General features: G+C 32.7%; 1 protein-coding gene across 3 annotated transcripts; it reads right to left on the minus strand.

Annotated features, from left to right (window-relative positions):
* On the minus strand, positions 1-26,340 carry LOC125070725 (spastin). 3 transcript variants are annotated; one of them, XM_047680666.1, is made up of 11 exons: positions 25,762-26,340; positions 25,416-25,586; positions 25,010-25,177; positions 11,865-12,052; positions 9,225-9,416; positions 8,899-9,013; positions 8,280-8,422; positions 7,603-7,793; positions 5,266-5,465; positions 4,494-4,670; positions 1-3,967 (listed from the first exon to the last, which is right to left on the minus strand). In XM_047680666.1, exons 1-10 carry the CDS (start codon positions 26,222-26,224, stop codon positions 4,507-4,509), a joined length of 1,995 nt encoding a protein of 664 aa, XP_047536622.1. In that variant the 5' UTR covers positions 26,225-26,340; the 3' UTR covers positions 1-3,967; positions 4,494-4,506. The 3 variants fall into 3 exon arrangements, with proteins under 3 accessions (XP_047536622.1, XP_047536621.1, XP_047536623.1); XM_047680665.1 differs by having other exon boundaries at positions 9,225-9,428; XM_047680667.1 differs by lacking the exon at positions 25,010-25,177 and having other exon boundaries at positions 9,225-9,428.
* Between the last annotated feature and the right edge of the window lie 500 nt (positions 26,341-26,840).

The following is a 26,840-nucleotide window of genomic DNA, read 5'->3' on the forward strand; positions in this document are numbered from 1 at the left end:
TGTGAATAATAGCGATAAGAAAAAAAATCTATTTCGTAAAAATAATTTACATATAATTTATTAAAAGTGAAAATTCATTCAAAAACCATTAACAACCATACAAATTTTTGCAAATATTTAAAAAATTCAAAACATGTAAGAACTAGTTCACATTAGATAGGACCGATATATTTATCGCCCTGACAATAATTATTGTCGTTTAATATTAGAGTTTTATTTCAAATTCATATTGGCGATAAAATGACCGGACATGACACATTTCCCGAACGTTCTAACTATAATTTAACCACGGAATCGGATATTAATTAATTATTTTTTAATGAGTCACAAATAGTAAATATGATCTTTATAAATGCAAAGTTCTATAGTCAGCCAGAGACTAAAATTGTCAGTCCGATCCAAATGTGAACTAACTCGTAAGAAAGCGGTATCTATTAGATCGAGGCACAACCTAATTATTATTTAGAAGATTTTGATCACAATTAACAAATACTGTTACTTTAGAAATTTTATATTGGCAACACTGTGTTTGTAGAAAAATAATGTAGACTGATTCAAGGAATAAAACTATGAACCGTTATATTAAAACTAGTTTGAATAATATTTATTTTTTTATCTATTTTTGAACGTGAAATTAATATGCAATGATCAAATTGTTCAGGTTGTCCCTAAGTTTGTTCTGTGAAGATTTAATTACGTATATAATATTTGGACTTTAATTCTACCTGTCGGAACTGCTAAGAACACAAGTCAAATTATATTTTTGCTTCTATTTCAGTCATTTAAGGTTAGATCGAATCCTATGTTTAAGAAATTATCGAGAAATGCGTCTCATATGATGCTATTTATAAAAACACCTTAAAATATCAACAAATGCTGCTATTTTTTAATTGATTGATCACAAGACGTGGCTACCTTTACACCTTTGCGGTTAAAATTAAAATTAATCTAAATGAATGTTGTAAAGCTAACATTTGCCTGCACATGTCTATTGGTTAAACAGATACGATAGGCGTATTTTACTAGAAATAATGCCGGTGCCACACATTCGACGAAGTCCAAAAAAGATCAGCGGTCACATGTCATAAATTTTTCAACGTACGTGATATTCGTTTTATTAACAAATGATTGTGCGAATGTGTAGCACCGGTCGACTGAGAAAGCTATAGTAAAAATATATTACGTCTACTTAGAACTGCGCTAATATCTACGTCGCTGTTTTTCAAGGTAACACGGCTACAGATAATAAATAATTTCGATTGAGAATAGAAGACTAATATTGGCTAGCGTGCGGAACAGTCTACGTAAGACTAAATAGTATTAGCTATGAAACTATTTTATATGACTACGTATATACAACATAATTAAAGAGATAGATAAATATGATTAATTTACCAAGTACATTTTTATGACCTGTCTCGTCATACAGTAGAAATAGAAGGTCACTTTATAAGCGGGCAGCGGCCATTTACTATTTAGTCCTACGTTGAGAGTGAGCCCTTGGGGAGATGAAATTAGTCATTCGTTTTACTTTATTTACTAGCGATTATTAAGCTTTATTACAACGGAAACAATTGTTAAAGGATATAGTGATGTAACTAATCTTTAATGTTACAAAAACAAATGTTCTATTATCCCTCTCCAAGGCCTCAAACTGTACCATAGATTAAAGAAAAGAACCGTAGCAGAACAAACATGTATCATCGATCATCTTTAATCTATGGGGAGAGGAATAGTAACCGTACTGCTCGTTAAATGGTACACTATATCGAGATATAATAATTGCATGGTCCTGTATTCGATAATAGCCCAATAAATACATTAAAATACGAAGATATAGTCGATTTTTATAATAAACTATGAAAATATATGATTTTCTTCACAATTTCGCTCAATTTTTTCACATTTAAATGTCACCACTTTTGAGCAAATTATTATCGTTTTCGGTTAAATGGAAGCTAGCTATATACCGTTTATTTACCCGTTATTCATGTCTTTCGTATTAAATGACTCATCTATTCATAAGATTTGCAGCATAATTTTAAAACGTTAACATAATTAGGGCAAGAATTCTATTTAAATTAAAAAATAATAATAATAATTAATAATCAACAGAATTAGAATAAGTACAATAACAACAACAAATTTTGTATTTTTCTTTTTTTTTTTGATTGAATCAAAGTCGCGCTATTGTATTCAAAGAGCTAAGAATATGATAAATACAAAAATGATCGATCTATCGTATTCTTTGTAAACATCTAGATTTTTTCGCTTGTTTATAAAGACGCGACTTTTCATAAATAAATTTCCTATTAGATCATGATATCGTCTGCACTATGCAGAATTCACTTAACTACATCCAACAAAATAACAGTCGACAATCCAATATTCATATAAAAAACAATTAATAATTTGACATTGACAGATCGCCATTCTTTTGACAGTTATATTTTAACATTGACGAAATAATCTGTGCCTTGCTGGCAAAACAAAAAACTGAACAATTTTATTTTCCGCGATATAGGCAAAATTGAGAACATTTAGTTTCGAAATCTAATTAAATTGTAAACATTCCTTAAACCAGCATAATTTGAGAGGACTGAAAAAAATATTGCTTATAAAATATTATTTCTCTCTGGTTAGAAAAGGATAGCAAGTCACTCTCCTTATGAAATTAGTTTAGTTTAGACTTTGTTCAGCATAATCAGCGACATTTTTATAACTTTTTTCAGTGTTTCATACATAGGATAGAAAAGTTTTTATCACTTGAGGTTAAAGTTACCATTTCAGTTAATAAAAATCAATACTGTATATAGTTAATGTTATTTTTATAAGAATATCTAAAGTCGTTAATATTTCCATATAAAAATCGTTATTTATTAAGTTTACTGAAGTGCTTTTTGTGTAGTATAGTTATTATATAATCATTGGATTGTAGACGTGTGCTTAAAATAAATAAATACTAATAAAATTAAAAAAATCTTTAAGCTACGTTCAATTGCAACATATTCATACATCATTACATCCAAATATACAAAGTGATGAGGTACTACGTATAAACGGTTAACACATTTTGTACAACAGTCCCTTCGATTATTCACTGGTATAGCTAAATACTTTAAAATCTTACATAAAGGTGCGTTTACATTGTCATAAAAAAATATCTTTATTCAAGTTTACAAAAACAGTCGAAGTATAATTAGCGACATACGACTAATGTAAACACACCTTTACCGTTTTCACACATATTATGCCTATGTAAGGCTAATTGTTTCACAGATTCTTGCAAAAACAATATATAAATTTAAAATGAAATTCTACAATTTTATATTCTAAAAGCATACACCAGAGGGTTTAAAATTGCGTGCACATGAATAGCCTGCTGTTTGAATAAAATCAGTCCGATAGTGCCAAAAGGATAAGCGAGATCTGAATAAATGTCGCATTTTATTTGATATACGGTTTATTTTTGAATGGTTTCCTTTTGACTGGACGGGTTTACATTTTAATGTAACACGACTCAATAAAGAAGTGTAGATATTGAAAGCGACTTCTTTACATCTAGAAACATTGAAAGCTACTTCTTCATTGATCCGGATTACATTTGCCATGAATAAGGCAGGACTTAGAGATCAATTTTTCATTTCTTTTTCTATGACTTAATATGGCCATACGCTTGGCAACTACAGTCAAAACCTGGTTGTTTGACTAGAGGATTTAAAATTATTTTCATTCCTACATTACTTTACAACAAAACAAATTATATCGATAAATTTAAAATGTGTTATTCGGTTAGTTCATTGGAATTTTACGAGGGAAAAGTTTGGAGATTCTTAAAATTTGAGCGATATATAAAATTCTGGAATAAATTCATTACAATTAAAAATTCAATCGTTCCGGCGCATGTCCATTGCAATAACAATATTGCCTTAAAAGTATTGACTCACCTCGTATTGTAATCCAGTACCTGGGGAATTAGCAAATAAAGTAATTATTAAAATTACCAAAACAATATACGAAATGTGAAAAAAAAACAAATCAAGAACAATTAACACATGCACACATGCACACAAACAACACTTACACATACACACAAAGTCAAGACTTCATGTAACAACAGTGACAATAAAACATTACTATAAGTGCATGAATAAATATTAAGGAAAAGTTTAAAGTCATGTGTATGTGTGGAGCTAGTGTATATTATACACAAAGACGAGTATTACAAATCACCAGGTAAGCATCCCTTGGATTTCAAAAAATCAAAATATACTTTATTCAAGTAGGCTTTTTACAAGCACTTTTAAATCGTCATTTAACAAAATATTTTAAGTAAAGCTACCGCCGGTTCGGAATGTAGATTCTACCGAAAAGAACCGGCAAGAAACTCAGTAGTTACTGATTTTCAACATCTAAAAATACAGTCATGTTAGTTAAATACAATTATATAATGTGTATGTTATGTCTCCTGCCTGGAAGTCAAAAAGCATTACCTGTACATAAAGTTCAAACTCCTTGTTCGCCGTATTGCACGGACCACTTCTCATAGGCGACGATACTGAGCGGTGACACGGACGGCCGGATCCTCTTTAGTGCGTCCATGAAGTCTTGGAACGTGATACTCCGAACCAGAGACAGGTCTAGACACTTCACCTCCTCTGGGTCCAGTTCTGTAACCAGGCGGATAATGTTAGTCTTCCATATATAATTTATTATATATTTTTAAAGTTAAATATATTTTCAATCATATAAATGACTTTTTCAGCTCTGAAGGCCTTTGGAGTTGCTGACCTTGTCAAGATAAATTAAATATCAGGTTGTTCGGAACTTAGAGTCGTTCTCTTTTTTTATGAGAAAATAGCGACTATCTCTCCTTTGATACGATTGAAGGTGTTCACGTGTACAGTACACGTGAACACCTTCAAGCAGTAAAGAGACCGCAGTTGAATATCTCGTTGGTCTAGTAGTTAAATATAAGGCCACAGATTTATAGGTTATGAGTTCAAGTTCAAGCCAGATCGGACGAGCAAAGGTTTATTGGGACGTGTATACCATCCCGGGCCTCGGGCAGGCGCGTAAAGCCGTTGGACCTGCGCCTGAACTCTTTCCAGTAGTGTCGGATCCCATCCCATCCCCATTCCCCATCGGATTAAGAGAGTGAGGAAATAGCGCACTTGCGTCTGCGCACACGCCCTTGCACCATAATTAGTCCTGCGTAGTCGGCCGCTCTCCCCTGAAACCGTAACAACGAAGAGATCTGCGAACCTCTGATGGGCCCGAGCGCGGCGTCGCGGCACAGCGCGGTGAGGTCGCTGCCGGAGTAGCCGTCGGTGAGCGCGGCGAGGCGCGCCAGCTCGTCGTCGCTGAGCTCGGACGCGGCGGCGCCGCGCGCCAGCACGCCGCGCAGCAGCGCGCCGCGCGTGCGCGCGTCCGGCAGCGACACGTACACGCGCTTGGGGAACCGTCTGCGGGCGCGGGGCACGCGCGTTAGCGTTACAGTTAGCGTCAGCGTTACGGTTGGAGCGATCGCAATCGTTATTTAAATAACCATGTGTTTCTGAACGTTCGATATTTCTGTTTTCGATCAAATTTTATTTTATGTACTAAAGAATTATACAAAAATAAAACATGTTACTATATATACTAATATTATGAATACCAAAGTAACTCTGTCTGTCTGTTGCTATTTCATAGCTAAATCACTGAACTTGATGAAATTTGGTATGACGCAAGATTTAACTCATAGATTTATTTTTTTATGCTTAATTCCTAACGACCCACCCAAACGCGAACAAACCCGCGACTGACGACTAGTGTATTATAAACTGCAATGAAGCTGTTGGATTAGTATGCAAATACAATTAAATGATCATAACAAAACTTAAAATAACTTTCGATAAAAATGATCACTATACTCAAAAATCGATATCATTATGATTATATAAGTATAAAATTATCATAATTATGGCATTACTGTCAGACACTGCAAATATATTCTTTCAATGATGACTAAAACTTTTTTTATTGAAGTGACCACCCGAGTCGAAACTTGACTGTAGCAACTTTCTACTAACTAACTTTCTGTAAATACATATAAAAAAAAATATAACGTCGGAGGTAGATGGCGTTTGTTCATAAACGTAGAAAGTTAATTTTCGCTTTTCGTTTTTTCGTTAGGAGTCGCCAAAACATATTAAATTTCATGAAATTTGCAAAGCGATAAACTCATTTGAGATAAAGTTTTTTTATTATATGATAAGTTATCATATTGTCTCAAAATGTCAAACCAAGATCCCTCTAAAGGGACTTCCTGTGAAACCATAAAAAACATATCTTGTAAGATCTGTTTTTTCAATGTTTAACCTTTGGAAATTATAGAGAAGGATCTCCATTTTAGAAGGATCATACAAATGGAAATGGCCTAAGGTCAAAATACGATCTCGGCTAGGATGGGTTTTTTTTAAACTAAATCCTCGAGCTGTAAAATGAGTGTCACCAGCACTAGACGACACTCTTGCGGGAATGTAAAGGCATGAGCAATTCAAAGTCGAGCTTCTAGAGGACTGAACCAATATATGCGACCGGAAATGTTGCCGGAATATTTGGATATCTCTCTAAAACTACATTGCGCTTACGGTAAGCCTAGCCTTCGGGATGCCGAATGATACGGCCAGGGGGAATCTTTAAACAAAACTAACAATAATTGCCATTGACGCTTCAACTTTGACAGAATGCTCAAATTATTCGCCAAAAAAGTTCTTGAAAAACTTCCTGACATGGAGGCACTTATAAAAGAGGTTTTGAAGTGGATCCTCCAAACCATGACGCGGCACATCGCCCACCCGAAAGATTGTTATTTGAAAAAAATATATACTCAAGTGTTGAAACATAACATTAAATTTGACAAAAAATCTTCCTTCAAAACGAAATTATTATGTATTATAAAATTTAAAACAAGTATATTTATATGTTGGCTGCCAGCCACGATCTGAATAATTTAAAAGCAGGAAGGAAAAGTAAAATAACTTCGTCGTTTATGAAAACAAATTAAAATAAATCACATTACTGGAAGCTTAGTACGATTTATTAAAAACTAAGACATAAAAATGAAAACCTATTATGAAATCAGTCGATCGAAATAATAGTAAATGTCATAATGGATAGTACAGTGGTTATTAATATATTGTCAATGTCATAAATTTTCAATATGGCAATAACTCATACGGCGCTGCTTTTGAAGTACAATATAATTAATTAATAATTATCACTATAAATAATTGTTCGTTATCACTGTAGCCATAAAGTGCACAATGTGAAATATAAATCAGTTTGTTGAAAATTATACTTTTTTTTAGTTTTTTCGTTTAACATTACTCATCAGAATTTGGGTCCTATCAACGATTGCCGCAAAATAAGGACGCATTTTTTGACAATTAACGGTTCTTCCGACTAGGAAAGCAGACTTTTTTGTAAAAGTGCAATTTTAGATTTAATTAAAAAATCTCTTTTGGACAATTTTTCCATATTTCTTTTAGTTTTAGATTTCGAAGTTGGATAACTCGAAAAATGAACCGGGAGTGAATGCGGTATGTAAAGCGGTACCTGAGCGCGGCCTCGTCGAGCTCCTGCGGCCGGTTGGTGGCGGCCATCACGATGAGGCGGTCGGCGCCGGCGGCCGGCAGCCCGTCGAACTCCACCAGGAACTCCGTCTTCAGGCGACGAGACGCCTCGTGCTCGCCCGACGAGCGCTCGCACAGCAGCGAGTCCACCTCGTCCACGAAGATTATCGCCGGCTGCGGTGTTACGGGCCTACTTTATACTTTGCTTTTGACGTCTGGGGAAACGACGACGACGAGGAAGTCGTTGGTCTACTACCTGGAAACGCTACTAATCCCGAAGTCTTTGTTGGCCCTTCTAATAAGATTTATTAGAGTTTTTGTACTTTGCAAGTTAGTAGATTTTGTATTGTATTTTTAGAATCAAAAATAACATCTCAGTTAATCTATTGATAATAATCTTCTTTTTTTTTTTAAATGTTTTTGCTGACATTAAAATTTTGACTACTAAATCTCTTATTGTATGAAAACAATAAGAGATTTAGTAGTCAAAATTTTAATTTTTTATTTTTGACTTTGAGATATACATGCTATGGATCATATAGTTGATTTTTGAGTTGCTAACCGATTGTATCCATCGTACGTTCTCGACTAGCTTTTATTATTTACTGTTTTTAAAGAAATAGAAAAAAAAAAATTAACTAGTGTTCAAATCTCTCGTACCTGTAGTTCCCTGGCTACTTGGAACAGTGCGCGAACCATCTTCTCCCCGTCACCCACGTACTTGCTGGTGAGTGTCGCCGCGGATATCGAGAAGAACGTCGCGGAACATTCCGCCGCCACACATCGGGCTAGCAAAGTTTTACCTGGCGATAGAAACAAACGAATTATTTGAACTGAACTTGGTCATATAATATTTAAATACATTATTTAATTTACGAAAGTATTTATTAAATATAACCGCAATGGGTAAATTACAAGAAAATATAATTTTTAATTAGTTTAAAAAAAATGTTTAATATAACATTACACAAATTAATTATTATATAATGTTTTGTCTACAACGCGATTACTTACTTTATTTTGTTATTGAAATAAATTATTATCGTTATATTTGAGCGATTAAAAAAATACATTAAAGATTAAAGAATAGAATACTTAATAATTATTGTATTTAATAATACAGATTATTTATATAAATATAAATTTTATTATTATATATTTTGTGCTTTAAAACAACACATTTTGGAATATTGTTTTTTTAATAATACGATATTATTGTTATACAAATTGTAAGTCATCTATTTTCATAAAAACGAGTTTGTGCTAAGTTTAAAATTACCATTTCCAGGAGGACCGAATAGTAGCAACCCTTTAGCCGGTGATCTAAGTCCCGTGAAGAGTTCGGGCCTCAGAGATGGCAACACTACCATTTCTTGCAGGGCCTGTTTTGCTGCCTAAAATAATTAATAATTATTAATATAAGTAAAGTAAGATCATCATAAATATTGTTTGAATAAAATACATTGTTTTGAAATGCAGCAAATTGTGAGTCATGATTTTAAATGAATTCTTCTGGATAAGAACAGTACGTTATGATATTTCTCAAATGCTGGTAAGTTCTGATTGAGGTAAGTTTAAAATCCACGAAAATCAGTGGTTACTTACCTCTTGACCAGCGATGTCCTCCCAATGAACCTTCGGGCCACCTTCAACTATCTCGTCCAGTATTAGTTGAACTAACTTCGGGTCTACACCTCGTACCGCCAACGTCGGCTGTGGGGTTCTGCTCCGAGTGGGTGTCCCGCGCTGAGAGCCTCCCCCTACGGCTCGTCTTACTGGCGAACCGTTTACTGGCACCTGATATGCGCTCTATACGTAAGAGAGGTAGTTTTTGTTAATGGTGATGAGATGGTTAGTGAGGCAGATAGATTAGCAATTAAAATTCACTCTAGTAATCATTTAGTATTATTAATAGTAACAATTAAGCAATATTTTAGAAATTTTATATACAGTGTTAGAAACATAGATTTTATTTTTTCGTCACGTAGAAAATTTTCTACTAAAATGAGCTGAGTTCTATTTCAGCCCAAGTATTATTAGTAATAATTGTTTTTGATTATTACAATTAATTTTACAATGGTTTATGATTTAGTAAGCTTTTATTTGTTTTATTTAAAACTTTTCGTATGTTACTTGTTGATGGAAGGTGAATGACATGCCAATTCGGTAACAAAAAAAATACAGATTCAATTTTTTTATGAACGTTTTTTTTTGTACAAGGTTTATCATGTACATGTACACACAAATTATTTTGAACTTTATATCATGTATAAGGTTTTTCGCATAAATGTAAAAAAATAACATTAATCATGTATGATGTATTATTATAAAATACTCTTAAATTGTAGTTGAGCGAGCAAAACTACGAGACACTCTAAAAAATACTTCGAATAAATCACCACACGATTGGATGGCGCCTATAGCAAAACACAACGAAAATGATTTTGTATATAGATAGATATATACCTAGTTCAGTTTATATGAAAACCACTATGTACACATAGGGTCATATTTAGAAGAATATGAAAAAAGAAACTTTTTGTAAGTAACTTCCTACAGCTGGGCCAACTAATGCAACTAATTATCACTCTATTTCAATGCAGGTTGATGTTAAAAGTTGAAGCATGTACTATTTCTAGTGTTAAGTTCCTCCTCCTTTCTTTCTTTGTGTTGGTTTAAATGTCTATGCATATAAGCTTTAATATTTCCGTGTTAACATCATATGAGAAATTTAAGCAAAGCTGAAGTCTTGCATGCTCTAACTTTGTTATGTATGATGACGGTAATACTCAAACGGTTAAAACAAAGTCTGTAACTTTGTTGGGAGTTACAAAGTGTGTCACTTTTCGATAGCGACTGACTGGTTTCGTACAAAGTGGCAAGGTCGCAACAGGGACAATACATTTATTATAAACACTAAAATGGGATACCCCCATACCGTGAAAATATTTTGCATAATAGTGCTCGGCTAAGTAAGCGATAATTGTAGAATATGCGGAAAAATTAACATATCTTGGCTCGCCAGAGCTTATTTATAAATGTTTTAATTAAAATTGAGTTATAAGTGATCAACACAGCGCACCACGATGCTAAAAGCTCTTTTAAATGAAGAATTTTCTATTGTGTTATTTTATAATATGCAAGCAAACATTGCACCGTGTCCACAAGACACAATAATCATCGCAAGACTGTCATAACTTCCTGTTTTGCACAAGTCACAGATTAGATATTTTATATCCACAGCAATGCACTTAAGTAAAAAGCACAAAGCCTTTAATCAATAAAAAGTAGCCGCGTCAAAAGCTTTTCTTAAATTTTTGCTTCAGTTCAGTCATATATACGAAACTTGCTACAGTATCAAATAAGAAACACCTACAATTCCAGAACCTTCCTGGACGATTTCTTATTTAGGAATACGTCACTGATTTTTTAACCGAAAACAAAATCGTAAAAATTTTTTTTTTATTTTCACTTTCCTATTTGCATATATATTCAGAAGACTATCTTGTTGATAACATAACCTGTATATTTGAAATTGGTTTATATATATAATACATAATGTTATTTGTATTACGTACGCTATTATTTAACTTATAATGATAAGGCTTTGTTTGCGAATCTTAGCAAGCAAGACAGTTCATATCTAGAAAGTGAAATTTACCGTTACATCAATAAATAAATACGACTATCTATCTAGTCGTAATTATTTATGAGTGGCATTTGTTAGCTGTCTAGAAAGAAGGAAGGAACCCGATGAGAATTTCATAGAAAACGTACTGTAACGTTATCCTTTAGCCTTGCATGAAAAGTAAAAATGATATATAGAACACAACCCTTTTTTCCGTAAGGCTCGTTTTTGGATTGGATGATATAATAATCTAAAAAGTTCAGCCAACTCTAATGCTATTGGACAATTACTATTACTACTTTACTTTCGAGGATACATTTTATTCTTTATATAAATGATACCGTCAATCCAAGGATGTCATAAGATGATAAGGCTATTTTCGATCTCACTTACGTATACACTTATGTCAATAATTTAATTACTATCAAGGCTTACGTTCGAAATACGTAATAATACGTTGATAATGTTCGCTTGAAATATGCATTATTTATATCACTCGAAAACACAGCCTCCTGTCGAAAACTTTCCTATGTTATGACGTCACTAAAATTCGAATGCGGCGCACGACTATAGAAATTTGTCTCAACAAATATGCAATTTATCTTATAACAACTTACGGATAACTGTCGCTTCACAGCCGGTGGTGTTGAAGCCGGCTTCACAGGGTATCTGCTATAGCCTCCATTGGAGCTGTTCGGCTGCGACGAGGATCGTCCCATGGACCGAGGAAGTGTTTGAGACTTCATCAGCGGTCCACCGCCGCTGGGCAAGCGCCGGCCGGCGGTTGTGAGCTTGCGGCCTGCGACTGTTGGATGTTTTTTGTAAAACAGTGTCAATATATTCTTCACACAAAATATTTAATAAATAAAACAAATGGTTCAGTAGAAATGGTATCATATTTTTTATTTGAAACATTGGTGTGACTTTAAATAACTTTCGGTAACAATATCAAAAATAATTTTGTATTCCAAAAGTGGCTGATTTGGTTTTAAAGCATATTTCGCATCAGATTTCTTGATAACATTTCTATCTCACCGTCTGTTCTATAACTTTATAATCAATATAATTAGACCAGAATTAAAATAGCGAATGGTCTTCGTTGGAATACATTTGGTCTAATTATATTAATGGAGTAGAAAGTTTATTATAAGCAGAAAATGGTCGACATTAATGTTATTTTATGTATTATATTAGTGAGATTACGTGTTAATTCTACATGCATGAAGCATGCGTTAGACATAATGTTATGGGCAAAGTATTAGTTTAATATAATGTTTAATAAACGTTAACAACCTTCTCGCACATCTGAGTAACGAAAGTGTTGCGTGTGCTTTAACCACTTAATCCTCGCAACACTCTAATGCCTTATATATGTATAGTAATCTTTGATTAGTAAGTCTGTTAAAGCTGAGAACGTGTCGAAAAAAATAGTGACCAACTATTGGCCAGAGTACACGCACACTTCTAAAATAGTATGTCCTTTTTTGAGTGTTAAGCGTACCTGTCACACACACTAAGACATTAAAGTTGTCTCGTTTGTTTTATTTATTTTGTAGTGCGAAACTCTATCTAAATACGTAAATAATTTAAGATATAGAAGAAGAAAAACTGTAGTTGTTTATTTGAACGCGTTTATCTCTAGATTAGCAAGAGTCGATACGTTCGATAGTTCGATTTGTTAAAAAAAATGCAGTAGATAGTCCATTTATTGAGGTCATAGACTAAGTAACATAACTATACGACTCGGTAGTGGAGCATATACTTAAATAATATGTATATAAAAAAAGTTCCCTTTATTTATTCAAATGCGGATCTGTTATATGTGATATAATGCAATTTATTTTATACTTTATGACATTACATAATTACTAAATAATATAAGAATGTTTGTTTTACTTAGTTTTTTATATGTTTAAACTAACGTAATATAATGATTTTCTTACTAAAAAGTAGAATATAGTATGGAATATTCCCTATTACTATCGTAGAAGGAAAAACAAACCACAGATTTACATATAACATGCAAATAGTAGCTCACATATATTAATATACATATGTATCTTTATTTATAAAGACTTATAATTACATTAATGTTACTTCTAAAGTTTTGATATCTTCGCCGTCAATTAAAGCAATTTATTTCGCGAATTCTTAATAAATTTCATAGATTATTCAAGATATCGACCAATGATATCACTACAATTCAATGTTGATTGTTTAATTAGTCGTCCTGTGTATATATATTGTTATTATTTATAATGTTATTCTAATAAGCCTAAATGTCATCTTTAAATAATATTAGTAATATGTACGCGAGATTAGCAGAGCCAAGATCACTTCTATTTTCGACTCCGACATTTATTGCAGTTGTTCCAGTAACGTGGCTCACGGGCCACGGTAAGAAAGATTACCGGCGAAACAAAAGTTAATCTTTGCATCACGTAAACGACATATACCTAATGAAAGTTTAATCGTTTTAGTTTTAGGAATTTTCGTAGCTTCCAACGGTAGAGTAACAAGCCTACCTTTACCGTTTTCTCGTAAACGGCAAAGGTAGGCTTGTTACTCTACAAAATAAATATGATATATGTAAAATAAACACGAGACCATATTTATTTTAGCGACTTGCTTGTATTGTTTTTCTTAAATACGAAGTGGAGAGGTAGAAGTGCTTTATTATTAGGTACTACAAGAAACACGATACACTAATTATATTATAAATTCAAACAATTTCAACAACTTAATACGGCTCTTCTCTACATTACTTCTCTTCTTTACTATAATGAAAGTTGCTTCCCGCCATACCTTACCTACGTTTAGATACTATAAATTACGCAACGGATTTTAATGCGGTTTTCATCAATATACTGGGTGATTTAAGAGGAACGTTTGTATGTAAATGTATGTATATTAAAGCTAGAGAAAAGCTTATAATTTTAACTTTTCAAAACAAGAATTTTCCTTGAATGTTTGTTCTTCAATTTATATAGGTACTCTTATTGTCCCCGTGTGAAGTCGGGTGGCTAGCTAGTTATAGTGATAAAGTACAATTTTGAAATAAGCTAATAATAGTTTTGTCATAGTAATTTAATATACCATGCTCTTAAATTATTACTAGTAGGACAAAGGCAAGGGCTTCCAGAGTCTCTCAAAATACGAAGCCAGAAAGGTCCGTAGAATGCGTTTTAGCCATTTTTTTCTAATTGGGAGTGGACATTGATGCTTCAACTATTCCTCACGTCACCAAAGCATCTCATCAACCTTAGGAACTCAAGATCTCATTTCTCTGGTGCCCATAAAAATACTGGCTCACTCACCCTTCAAACCGGAATACAACAATACTACGGAGTACCGTTTACCGGTAGAGCAAGTGATGATTGTGTGATACCTACCCAGACGGGATTACACAAAGCCCTCCTACCTAAAACAAGTAAACTCTTTTTCTACTTGTTGTTGAAAGTAGCTTTTACTTTTATTTATTCATGCTATTAGCAATTTCTTAATTTGTTTCAGACGATTTGTTCGAGTTTAACATTTCGGTCAGAACAAATAGGGCGAATCGAAATATTAAACTATAATGACCATTTGGAAGGTTACCATTTTACGATACGATTATGAATGTATTATCTACATAAAATAGTCGTTTCATTTGTTTTCTTAGTACTTGCATTTTTATAATTACTTTTATAATATAAAATAAAAATCGACATATTATTTATTCAAGTCGGCTCATAGAAGCGCTTTTGAATCGTCGCGTCGCAGTGTTGAGTTAAATGTAAAGCTACCACAAAATAGTACACAAAATGTTTGTAATATAAAATTCAAGCAATTAACTACTCAAATTATTTTTAGTAACTCTACTTCGAAGGACTATAAAATCTCTAAAAAATAATCACATTTTTGTATAAATTGATATTAATAACAAAGAATTATAGATATATAATTTAAATGCATGTATACTGTATATAATTAGGTTTACATAAGTATATTAAGACCTTGCGGTTCTCCCACGCGCTTAACTTTGTAGCGCAGTTTTCAATGTCTCGCGATCGAGAGTAGGCTACGTTTCAATCTACACTCAAACATGCATTACGGTGAAAGCCTTATTGAGACTTTTTTTCACGACTCATAGAAAAGCGAGCGATCCTCACAATAAAAGTGCTAGTGACTTAGATATTTCCGATCTGTTAGTGGTACGAAGTCACGATTTTATTTTTAATATTTCTTTTTAGCCTACTAGTAGTCACTTCCAACTTTGTTTGCCGAGAGTGTGTCACTCCTTTTTTAGTTTTACATAATATTTTAATTATCATTAATAATATTTCGAAGTACTTAGTGTATGCTATTGGCCTAGTAGATTTAAGGTTCTTAGCACTGTTGTTGGACTTAAATATCAAAAAATTCAAAGATATTTTTTTTTTCATGAAAACAAAGCTTTTCAAATATTCCTAAACAACCCTCCCTCGTTACTCCAAGTTTTAAACTTGAAATAGAAGTGCAATAAATAGTATCTTAACCCTTTGAAGCCCTCATTAACTAATATCCCGGGGCATAAAACATAGGATCTTTTCAGGGGGATGGCATCCGGTATTATAGCTAGCGTAAGCATAGACGAAGGATGGGGGAAATAGATTATTTCCTTGCGAGCTTCGCCGAGTTGCGAACAGGGCATCAGCACGTAGACGGAGATTCGTTATATGAAGACGTTTTTGAGGCCACTATGCTCCTTATTAGAGACATCGTAAGGGTTTTAGTGGAAAATAATATCACCAAATAATGACTTTGATTACGCTATGAGACACAGCCAGGCCTGTAGACACTGCTATGACCTATTGAAACTTTATAAATAACCTCATTTTGTCAAAACGGTGTACAAATCTACAGTAATAAACCAATTAGGATTTATATATCGAAATACCCGGTTCAGCTTGGTATTCTTCGATCCTCGTGAACCACCAGAGAGGTTTAAGCATCGAATTTAAGTACGTATCTAAGGGCGCTGAAGTGCCATCATGTCAAGTTGGAGACGTTGTCAAGTTCACTCGAGACTCCGTCTGCAAGTTTTTTCCGAGGTAAGGAACATCTTATTTTTAAAGTATCTTACGAGTTGAGAATGTTTAGTCAGGTAAATGTCTTAAATATCTTAATTTTCAAGCCATTATTGTCAATTTTCATCGTGCTCTTGGTTTGTACATTTTACTTGTATAAATTTAATTAGGCCAGCACCGTTTTCGAATAATTTAGAAGGCAGATACTCCGCCTCAATACGTGGCTACCTTAAGACTTGACTAAGGGAAAAAGATATGTCCGAGAGCAGTAGCGAAACTGCTAGCAAAGGCATTCTGACGGAGGAATCCCGAAAGTCCACTAAATTCCGTATTTTCATGAAGTTCATCATAACGCCAAATAAAGGATAAAAGTGCAAAATTATATTGACGTTGATATTTAATTAAGTATTTTATAACATGACATTCATAAGTAACATTATTCAAATTGATAAATTCCTTATAATTATAGTCTTTTTTACATTTTGAATTCGGGTGAATTACGCAATTAATTTATGTGTTTAATTTATTTCAAATTCAGCTTTTGTTCAGGTTCATAACTTTTATCAGGTAACATTATTAAAAAAAAATGTTTCACGTTGATATATAATATTATAATAAAAATTACTCTAGTATACGTACACATTATTAAACTCGCTTTACACATGACAGAAACAGAAACATAGTTAGCTAGTTTTCCATTCTTATCAGGATTCGGATTTTTTTGTCAATTAACAGGCTATTACATAATCCATTCATTAAAACTAAGAAAGAATCGCCGAAGATATCGCGTATAACACACGACACCTAATTATTCACTCTTATTTTTGTTTTCAATACACTCAATCAATTTATATAATTTATTTAAAATTTTTATTCATAAAATAAATTATTATATTTAAAAAAGGATGATCAAAATCGGTTTAGCATCGGCAAAGCTCAAGCTTACGTAATGATGAACGAGATATGGAGACGATCTTAAAAAAAAAAAAAACCGAATTGATAACCTCCTTCTTGTATAAGTGGGCTAAAAAGATAATTATATTTTTATTTGCGCCCAGCGAAGCGAGCGGTTAACAGCATAAAGTTTATAAATTATTATGAATTTTGTCCACGTCTTCGTCTAGTCGTGGATACAGACGGAGGTATTTTGAATGTCATATTGATGGAATTTCTATAACGACAGATAAACTACTATACATTTTATGTTTGTATATTACCTATTAATTAATAAACATTTGATATTATCAATATTAATAATCTTCAAAATTATTATTTAATGAATATTTGTGCTCCGTTTTAAAATAGTTATATGTCGAGTTATAGGTAGAGCAAACACTTGGAATCAAATTCAAGCAATACAAGCATTTTTAAATAATATACTTTCCGTCACCTCGTAGGCGTTATCTATACAGCACGATCAAATAATGCAAAAACGGACCGGTCGTAAGTGTTGTGAAATTGGGACGCAAATTGACACACCTTGGTTCAATTTTAAAAGATTAAAAAATAAATCGCCCGAGACCTAAATTACCAATATAAAAGCCACCAACGATGATTTATGTTTTCATTCGACAATATATTAAGTCGTAATTATTGAGATATTACTCAAATCTCGATTTACAATAACACCATATTATCGTTCATTTTTTAATTATAAAAAAAGTTGTAGCGAAGGATTTCAAATGCAGATCCGATCGTCGAAAGCAAAAAAATTAAAAAGTATTGCGATTTGCGAGTCTTAGTAGTCTATTATTTGAAATGCCATAGATTTAATAATATTTGTGTTTGTATTTATCCTTTATTCAGATTGCGGCAGCTTTATTATATACGGAACTAAAATTTCATTAATTGTTTGTGAAGTCGCTCTTTGATTTGAATGGAATTAGAATAATATAATGTTAATCATTATTTATACGTTACAATTGACTGTAGAACCGAAATTGTATTTGTATACAGATTTTAGAATTAAAAAAAAATTACATCGATGAAGTTCATTATTAAAATCCGTAGACGTAAATTAAATAAATTGCTTTTGTAACTATATAGATGTGTGTACGCATGTGTCTTGTGACGTCATCACGACTGTGTTTAACATTCATTACATCTTGTCATTGGACAATCAGCAGAATGATGAAGCTGGAGGTTTCATATGAAACAGTTACTACATAACTTTATTAAATAGTTCTTGGAATAATCTTGTCAAGGCGTCACTCAAATATGTAGATATATATATGTTACATAAAGTTAAAGGAACATTTTTGAGCAGCACTGTAACAAATAACTGCAGTAGACGAGTCTTTTAATCAAAATATTAAAGAAGTCGATCACATACGCTTGTTTCCAGCTCTTTGTGGCGAGCGGACAAAGCGAGCGCAATTTTCAACTAGATTTGTTTAATTCAGCGCGTCCGAGTATTCACGCTTTATTAGTAGATGGCAGATTTAAATAACTACATTGAATAGACGCGAAGGCAAGTGTTGCCTTCAACGTTATAAGTTACCTTAGTACACTTAGCTCGTATTACTTAGGTACTTTGTTATTAAACATACTAATATTTAATTATGTATATACCAATAATATCCTTAGGAACATTGAATATGAGAGAATTGTAGTACAAAGGCTTATCTCGATATGAAATTTCTTCCAGCGTTGTGTAAGTATTACTTTATAAATGAAAAAATTATATTACATAAGTTTGGGTATTTTCAGAGTATCGATAGCGTAGAACTACAGAATGAATATTTTCAAGAGCAGAGATCAAATTCAAGAACAGTAGCGCAAAACTTAATTGTAGTAGTTTGCGACCTTCACACCTTTTAAACTCATTATCATAACAGATACAAATAACTGTTAATAAATATCAATTAATGTAACGATTTAATTTTACGATCTCACATTCTCACAATAAATATTTATATGTATTATTAATTGTCAAAATGTATTACAGTATAATTCGTACATATATGTTCGTGAATATAAGTCAAAATACATATATTACTTTATGACAAATATAATTATAAATTTATCTTTAATTTTTACAAATTTTTCGTCATGTATCAACATAAGTTTAACTAAGAAACTATCTAGATAATATAGATAATATATAAAAGCGCAGTGTTGCTATGTTTAAATATTCGTTCTGCCAGTACTTTGTAGGCGTGGACTTGTTTATGGTGATACCCCCTGTAACCTTTTAATGACGTTTAACTTTCACCTTACCGTGATTCATAAAAATCGACCCACTAGTATCGCTTGCAGACGGACTAATTACTTTAATTATAAAAAAAAAAACGGTTGAAACTTATTATTAGTTTTTGCTTTGGAACCGTTCTATTTAAACATTACAGATATAAACGTTGCATTAAATATCACATTATAAATATTACATGTAAATGAATCGTTTAATTTTATGTAACGAATTGTGAATTCATAGACAAGACTGTCCCAACATCAAAGAATATAGCCATAGACAGGTCTTTAAACTTTATCCTTTGTTCATCCAGACAGTCAGCATTATTTTCATTCTAAGCCTTTATCCGTACAACGCTCTTTGGAATTTAAGAAAAAAAAAAAACGAAATGTCATTTGTAACACATAAGATGTAATCATATACGGTTCTATCTACAAAGGTTGTCTAGGGGGTGATTGGGTAAATTACGACTCGACTGCCTCGATAGTTTAGTAGATAAAAGGCCACAAATCCCGCAAGATCTGAGTTCAAGATAAAATATTATTCAGTTTTTCTGTCAAAAAATCTCAGTTATAGAGATCGGAGTCTGGAAATTTGAAGTGTTTACACTCTCGTTACTCAGGAACGTAAAGGCGTTCATCCTGCGCCTGAATTCATTCCGGTCGTGGCGGATTATAAGAGTGGGGGAAAAGAGAGTACACATTCGTTTGCGCACAAACTTGTGCGCTATTTTTATATGTAGTTGGTTGGCCTCCTTTGAGATTGGCCGCCGTGACTGAAATCGGTTAAGACGACGTCATCAGTTACACTGTCCGAAGATGTGTCTTCTTCATTCGCATTTCAAATCCAAAATGACAAAGAGAGATGTCACTGTTTAACAAACTCTAAAGACAGCCTGCTAAAATAAGGCCCGTAATATTTTAGAATCAAGTTTCCTCTACAGATACAAAATTACATATTCTTAAAATGTCAAAGATAATCAATCATTCTTTAACTATACACTCGTATTACTCGATCAGTTTTATAATTAAAGACGATGGCAATGGACAAAATATTATGCAAAACGGTTCATACGCAATTTTACATAATGTAAAATAATAAATTATTACATGCCTTGTAATACCGTAAGGTTAATTAAGTCGCGAGATACGACATATATGTCAATCTTTATATCGTTAATAATAATCTTAAAAAGGATCAACATTTTCGTCAAATTAATATGAGTTTTACGAGCAGAATGTTATTTATCGATGGGAGAATTTTGTGAAGGCCCGGTAGTTACGATGAGCTAGCGTAGGTGCGACCCACGCACTAGTTTTTCTACAAAGGCCAAAGGTCTCCTGTTCAGGATTTAGCGATTAATACACAACGGAAATTGTTGCACATCGGAACCGATGCAGAGATTTTTTTGGGTTACCTTAAAATATTTACAATTTTATTAAGAATAGAATGGCAAATTACAAATACATGAAAAACACACAGTTCTTTACAGTGTTTGGAACTTGCAATTTAAGAATTTTTCTTCTTTAGATATTATGATTACTTGTGTAATTAACCGACCTTCATTCAGAAGAGTTATTTAGAGTCTTAGAGACCTTATCGATGAAAACTTAACATTGAATATCTTCCTGCAGTACTGTATTGATTCGAAATTTGAAATCAAAAGAATATCTATCCCGCAATATTAAAACATATAGGATAATTATATTGTTCAATTGCATTGCAAAAATGTCTAGACGCCTGAATCGATTCTAATGAGGTATCGTTGAATTCGTAGAATTTACCCAAACGTTACAGGCTATACGAAGTCGTGTGAAACATAATATGGCGGTTTGTCGATTTTATAAGCCACGTAAATATTACTATTCGTTTATCCAACTTTACGATACTTGTATAACTATCACTGTTTCGTTAAGTAACAGGGTTGCATTTTTTTATTCCATAGTATAAAGGCGACCCAATGATACTTATACTTTTAGATTTAGTATTGAAAGCACGTTTATCCTATATCGAGAAATTGTTAATTTAGGGATAACATATATATATTATGTTTTGTGGCTGTAATTAAACTTATAATTCCCTCTGTTTACTCAATTTGTATCTACTGGGACACAGAATAAAGTAGGTATTGATAAATTTCGGTTGAAGTACTGAAAATCATCTCGTTTACCCAAAGTTTATATTTGAGTTAAAAATATATACTCTATGCAGCCTTTGTTCGATGACGCGATAGAGGACAAATAAGCGATCATATTAGAGCAAAATTATGACCAAAGCTTAAATCTAATCTTGCATAATCACTATTGGTTAATTTATTAACAATTTATTAATTTTAAATTTTGTTAGGCTCATTAACACGACACCGCATGATACTATAGGCTATAAGCGATACTAAAGAAGAAGTAAATTAATTTTCTCAACATAATAAGTCCATTTTCATAGAGAAAAAATAAGAATAACGTAGCGCCGACTACGGGCAGTGTAGCATAATGTAGGGAGTTTTTCTGTATAACGAAATATTTCTTAGCAAAAGGCTTATTATATGAAATTGGAACATAAACAAAATATATATACATAGATATATATAGCAAAAAATTCTCAGGTCATACAATATCTAACCGACGATGTGCATAATATTAACAAACATTAATGGATGAATGGTGATGATTTCATGGAAACATGGATAGATGGATATTGGATACTTAATATTAGCATTAGCAGCCTGTAAATTTTCCCACTGCTGGGCTAAAGGCCTCCTCTCCCTTTGAGGAGAAGGTTTGGAGCATATTCCACCACGCTGCTCCAATGCGGGTTGGCGGAATACACATGTGGCAGAATTTCGTTGAAATTAGACACATGCAGGTTTCCTCACGATGTTTTCCTTCACCGCCGAGCACGAGATGAATTACAAACACAAATTAAGCACATGAAAATTCAGTGGTGCCTGCCTGGGTTTGAACCCGAAATCATCGGTTAAGATGCACACGTTCTAACCACTGGGCCATCTCGGCTCACTTAATATAACTTTTCGAATGTATTTTGTTTTCAATACTATATTTATATGTTATAATATAATATGTTAAATTCCATGAATTGATTGCACAGTTGATACTGTAATAGAAATATTTACATAGAATCGCATGTAAGACACAGAATACGCAATATAAAAATCACATTTCTGAAACGTACAATTCGAAAAAAACTATTTTTAATAATATTAAATTGATTCTTCGAAATCTGGAAAATATATTCTCATCGTTAACGATTTCATAGTTTTAGTTCTGTTATACAAATACTATTGAAAGGGCCTGTACATGTGCAGGCAACCGTTGTCGTCAAGTGAGCCAGCTGGGTGGCGCCTGACCATCCGTAACGTGATCCCATTGTGAAAATACAAGTCAAACGGAAACGGGCAGGCGACTGTGTATCCGCTTCATCGCTTTCTCCGGACCCTATATTGCTATAGGTTATTTTTTTCAAAGCACTAGAAAGCTTGTGATCTCAAAATACCGATAAAAATATATAACAGAATATCTACATATAGTAAAGTAAGTGATGAAATTAACAAACTGTTGGACTTTAATTACTTTGATTCGATATTTTGTGCCCATCAAGGGATTAGTTAAATCAACATTTTTATTTACATAGATGTTTCAACCGTGCCACTCGAGACTAGACAATGTACACAATAACAATTCGTTGAGAGTCGTGTTTAAAGTATCGAAGGAAAGTAGATTTTTGTGTATTATTTTACACAATAAAAGAAAGTTTAATTTATACCATTGTTAAAAATTATAAAAATATACACCGTAATTATGGTAAAGACGACGTTTAAAAGAGCAAACGCCCTGTAAAGTTTATTATACTCAACCCGTAAAACTTGACTCTTAATTTAAAACGTATAATTCGCTGGGAAAACATTATGAGTTTCGCATAGAATTTTTTTTAATTCCACTTATACTTAACCCGAGAATAAACCATGTTGAATCATGTTCTAAATCTTTTCATAGCCGAAAGGTCTTTTTATTCTGCAAAAGAGAAATGGGCCGTCGCTATACTTAGAATATGAGTCGTAAACTGATACGTATGACTGAAACTTGAGTAAGCTAGACTGTTACAAAGATGGCTAATTTTAGCTGTTAATTGATGACATGTGTTATTGTTTGGATCGACTTTACCGAACTGTAGTGTAACAACATCCTAATGTTAGAATATTATTGGTAGCAGTTTTAGTTTTTATTGGTAGTAATACTATGAAGTATATGCAACTTGAAATTCGATTATCTTGATTAACAATATATAGATACGTCGATTAATCGTCGAAAGCTCTAACGAATTATATTACACACATCGAGCGACATGCTCCTGCTGTATTTTATCGGTATAGAATTGAAAAAAAACTCGATTCCCTCAAAGTTAACTTTTAAATTTATCTTCTCGACACAGACATTTGTATTTATTAAAATGTTGTAAACTTAGACAGTTATCGAGTGCAACCTGCAATAAAATTACCATTCGGGATCCAGGATCGAAAATTTATTACTTAAGTGCCCTAAACGAAAAACGATTTTCAATCTTGTTCATATAGTGTAACAATCCATGTTATCATAAAAATATGAATTGGTAAATTAGTTATAAGTTATCAAGTCATGAAGTCTCGATCGAAGTTTCGTAGCAGTAAATGCAACTGAGTAAGATAGAAATAATTTTCAATTGGCAAAAGTTGATTAACCCCAGCACTCAATACTAATAGATAATTTTATGACGCATAGTTCAAATAGAGTCGTTTAAACGTTTAAGAGTTTATGTCGGAATACATACAGTTTAGATATATAGATAAGAATCGTAGCAATTCCTCGTCCATGTTAAACAATAATTGTCGTACAATACGCGTCTGGCATTCATAAAACAAGGCTGCAAACAACTAACTCTGCATGCCAAACCGACTATAAAATGACGCATCTGCAATTTCAATGAGTATCTCTTTTGTTTTAGATACAAAAGCTAGCAATTCAGATTTCGCAGACGTTTTTCATCATTAAATGATTTCTTTATTTAAGTGATTAAATGATTCTCACGTTTTTTTATCATAAAGAAATTTTTACGCTAATATATAACTTTAAAAAAATCTCGAAACATTTCAGACGAAATCCGTTAAACAGTTGAGTGAAATTAAGCTTCTAACACGAAATTTTCTAATGCCGTTCGCATTACGTACTGTACGCTTTTTTATATACAACCTTTTTTAAATAAAATCTTATAAAGTCATGAACTTACTATTAATATAATATATTAATTAAAAATAATGAAATTAATAATTGTGTCACACGGAAAGCGGAAAAAAATATATTGTAAGCACAGTGAACCCACATGCAAACATTGCTTTAAATAAAATGTACCAATTGTTTCAATTTAATGTTTCTGGTTATATCATGTCAGGGGGGTTATGTGAAACTCGTGAGAGATTTTCAAAACTTTGCAGTAGGTTACGTCAAACGAAGCAAAACAATTTGTGGTATTCTACCTTCGTTTGGTGGCTTCGTTTGACCACTGTTACTTTCTGTATGTGCTAGTAGCGTTGTCTTGGACTTCTCTAATTGCCTTCGCCCCTTAAGAGGTGACTCCGTAGGTTTTTTGTCATTCCGGTCGGGCTCACTCTCTACGCCCAACTTACTGAGAGCGACTAGGTTGGCTACATTGGGGGACAACATTTACTTTATTAAACGTTGATATTACACGAGTATGGTGTGGATATATGAATATATATCACAACAGAAAATATATAAGAAGCTGACCATGCAATAAACAGCCAAGTTCATTTATTTAACTAAATAATACATTAACTAATAATGGCATAAAATAAAAGGTAGCAGTGTATTACAATGAACACATAATCACTAGTTATATATTAATAAAAAGATAATGATTACCTAGGAAATGTAATCGGTCCTTCGCCATTCCTAGATTGGTTTTCATTTTATCATGGAGGCGCTGTGCCCGCTGCCAAGCATCTCCTCGACCCCCCCAGCAGTCCACTGCTATGCCTCTCTCGAGCTCATATATACCCTTCTTGTACAGCTCTATAGCTAATTCTTTTTGTCCTGTATTAAAAAATAAATCATACTGAACCTAATACCCTAATAGCTAATAACTTAACTAACATTTAACTTCCTTTCAATGCTGACTATTATATCAAAGGCAAACCAAAACTAGAATAACTAATATTCTAATAAATTGTCTAAAGCATTTGCTACATTAAATTACCAAGTAACTTACCTTCATTCTCTTCATCGATTTTAAGTGCTTTCGATATATACTCGAAAGCTTTCCTATGATGATGTTTTTGTTTCGCCAGAAGGGGGTCTCCTGGCCCCACATTGTTTATATACGACATCTCTTCACTGTGAGCGATCTCAGTCGACACTATACCGTCTTTTACAACCACTTCTAAATTACATTCACCGTTTTTACGAGGCCTATGAATGAAACGATGCGACGCCGAGTACAAATATTTGAAAATAATAAATAACTGATACAAAATGGACCTTAGTAAATTAAATAGGATAATGATAGGGAACGAAACCACATAAAGATTCCTTTTATGAACAGAAGGTTGCGAGTCATTTCGCAACGCTGAACCCTTCGCTATGTCTGCATCAGTCTTCTTAGATTTTCGGTTCGGCGACCTAGTAGTTTTTCGCGGTAAACGACCACCATTGAAATCGTCACCGGAAACCATCAAGAACACTTAAGTCCCGTCGGTTTAACACCAAATAGCCATATACTTTATAACAAAGACACGCACGGTTATTATTCTACTTATTAATCTAAAAACAGCAAGAGTACATGGTGATGACTGAAGAGTTATTGACATTTTTGACAATTACAATGGTCAATTGTCAGCAGTAAAAAAAAAAAACATAGATAGTATTACTAGATCAAAAATGAACTACGTCTATATAAAGAGTTTAACAATTATATATTTTTTAAAGATAAAATTAACTCCGTTTTATGTTACCAAATTTTTTCAGCAAAAACAAAAGAAATATAAAATATAATTTTAGTGGGACAATATCTAAACCTCAAACTCGTAATCTTACAACTCGTATATCAATTCCATCTAAACACTCATAGAGTAAGTTTTACAATGTATAAATTAAACATTTCTGGTAGATAAAAGAATTTTAGAGTATAAAATAAAATTAAATAACTACTGTACGAATTATATTTAAAATTATTCTTACATCAATTTATACATATTAAAAATGTAAAAAAAATAACAGCGATTAATTCATGTACTTATTGGTATTGTAGAAAATGTAAAATTTTAGTAATTTAACGCTTTTAATATTTAA

The sequence above is a fragment of the Vanessa atalanta genome, chromosome 18 (assembly GCF_905147765.1).
Source record: "Vanessa atalanta chromosome 18, ilVanAtal1.2, whole genome shotgun sequence".
NCBI lineage: Eukaryota > Metazoa > Arthropoda > Insecta > Lepidoptera > Nymphalidae > Vanessa > Vanessa atalanta.

Coding starts and splice junctions, on each gene's coding strand:
- LOC125070725 (XM_047680665.1), bottom strand. CDS start 26,224: ATGGTTTCCGGTGACGATTTCAATGGTGGTCGTTTACCGCGAAAAACT. Junction 9,429..11,864: donor CTGTGAAGCGACAGTTATCC/GTAAGTTGTTAT, acceptor TCTTACGTATAG/AGCGCATATCAGGTGCCAGT. Junction 9,014..9,224: donor AGGACATCGCTGGTCAAGAG/GTAAGTAACCAC, acceptor TAATTATTTTAG/GCAGCAAAACAGGCCCTGCA.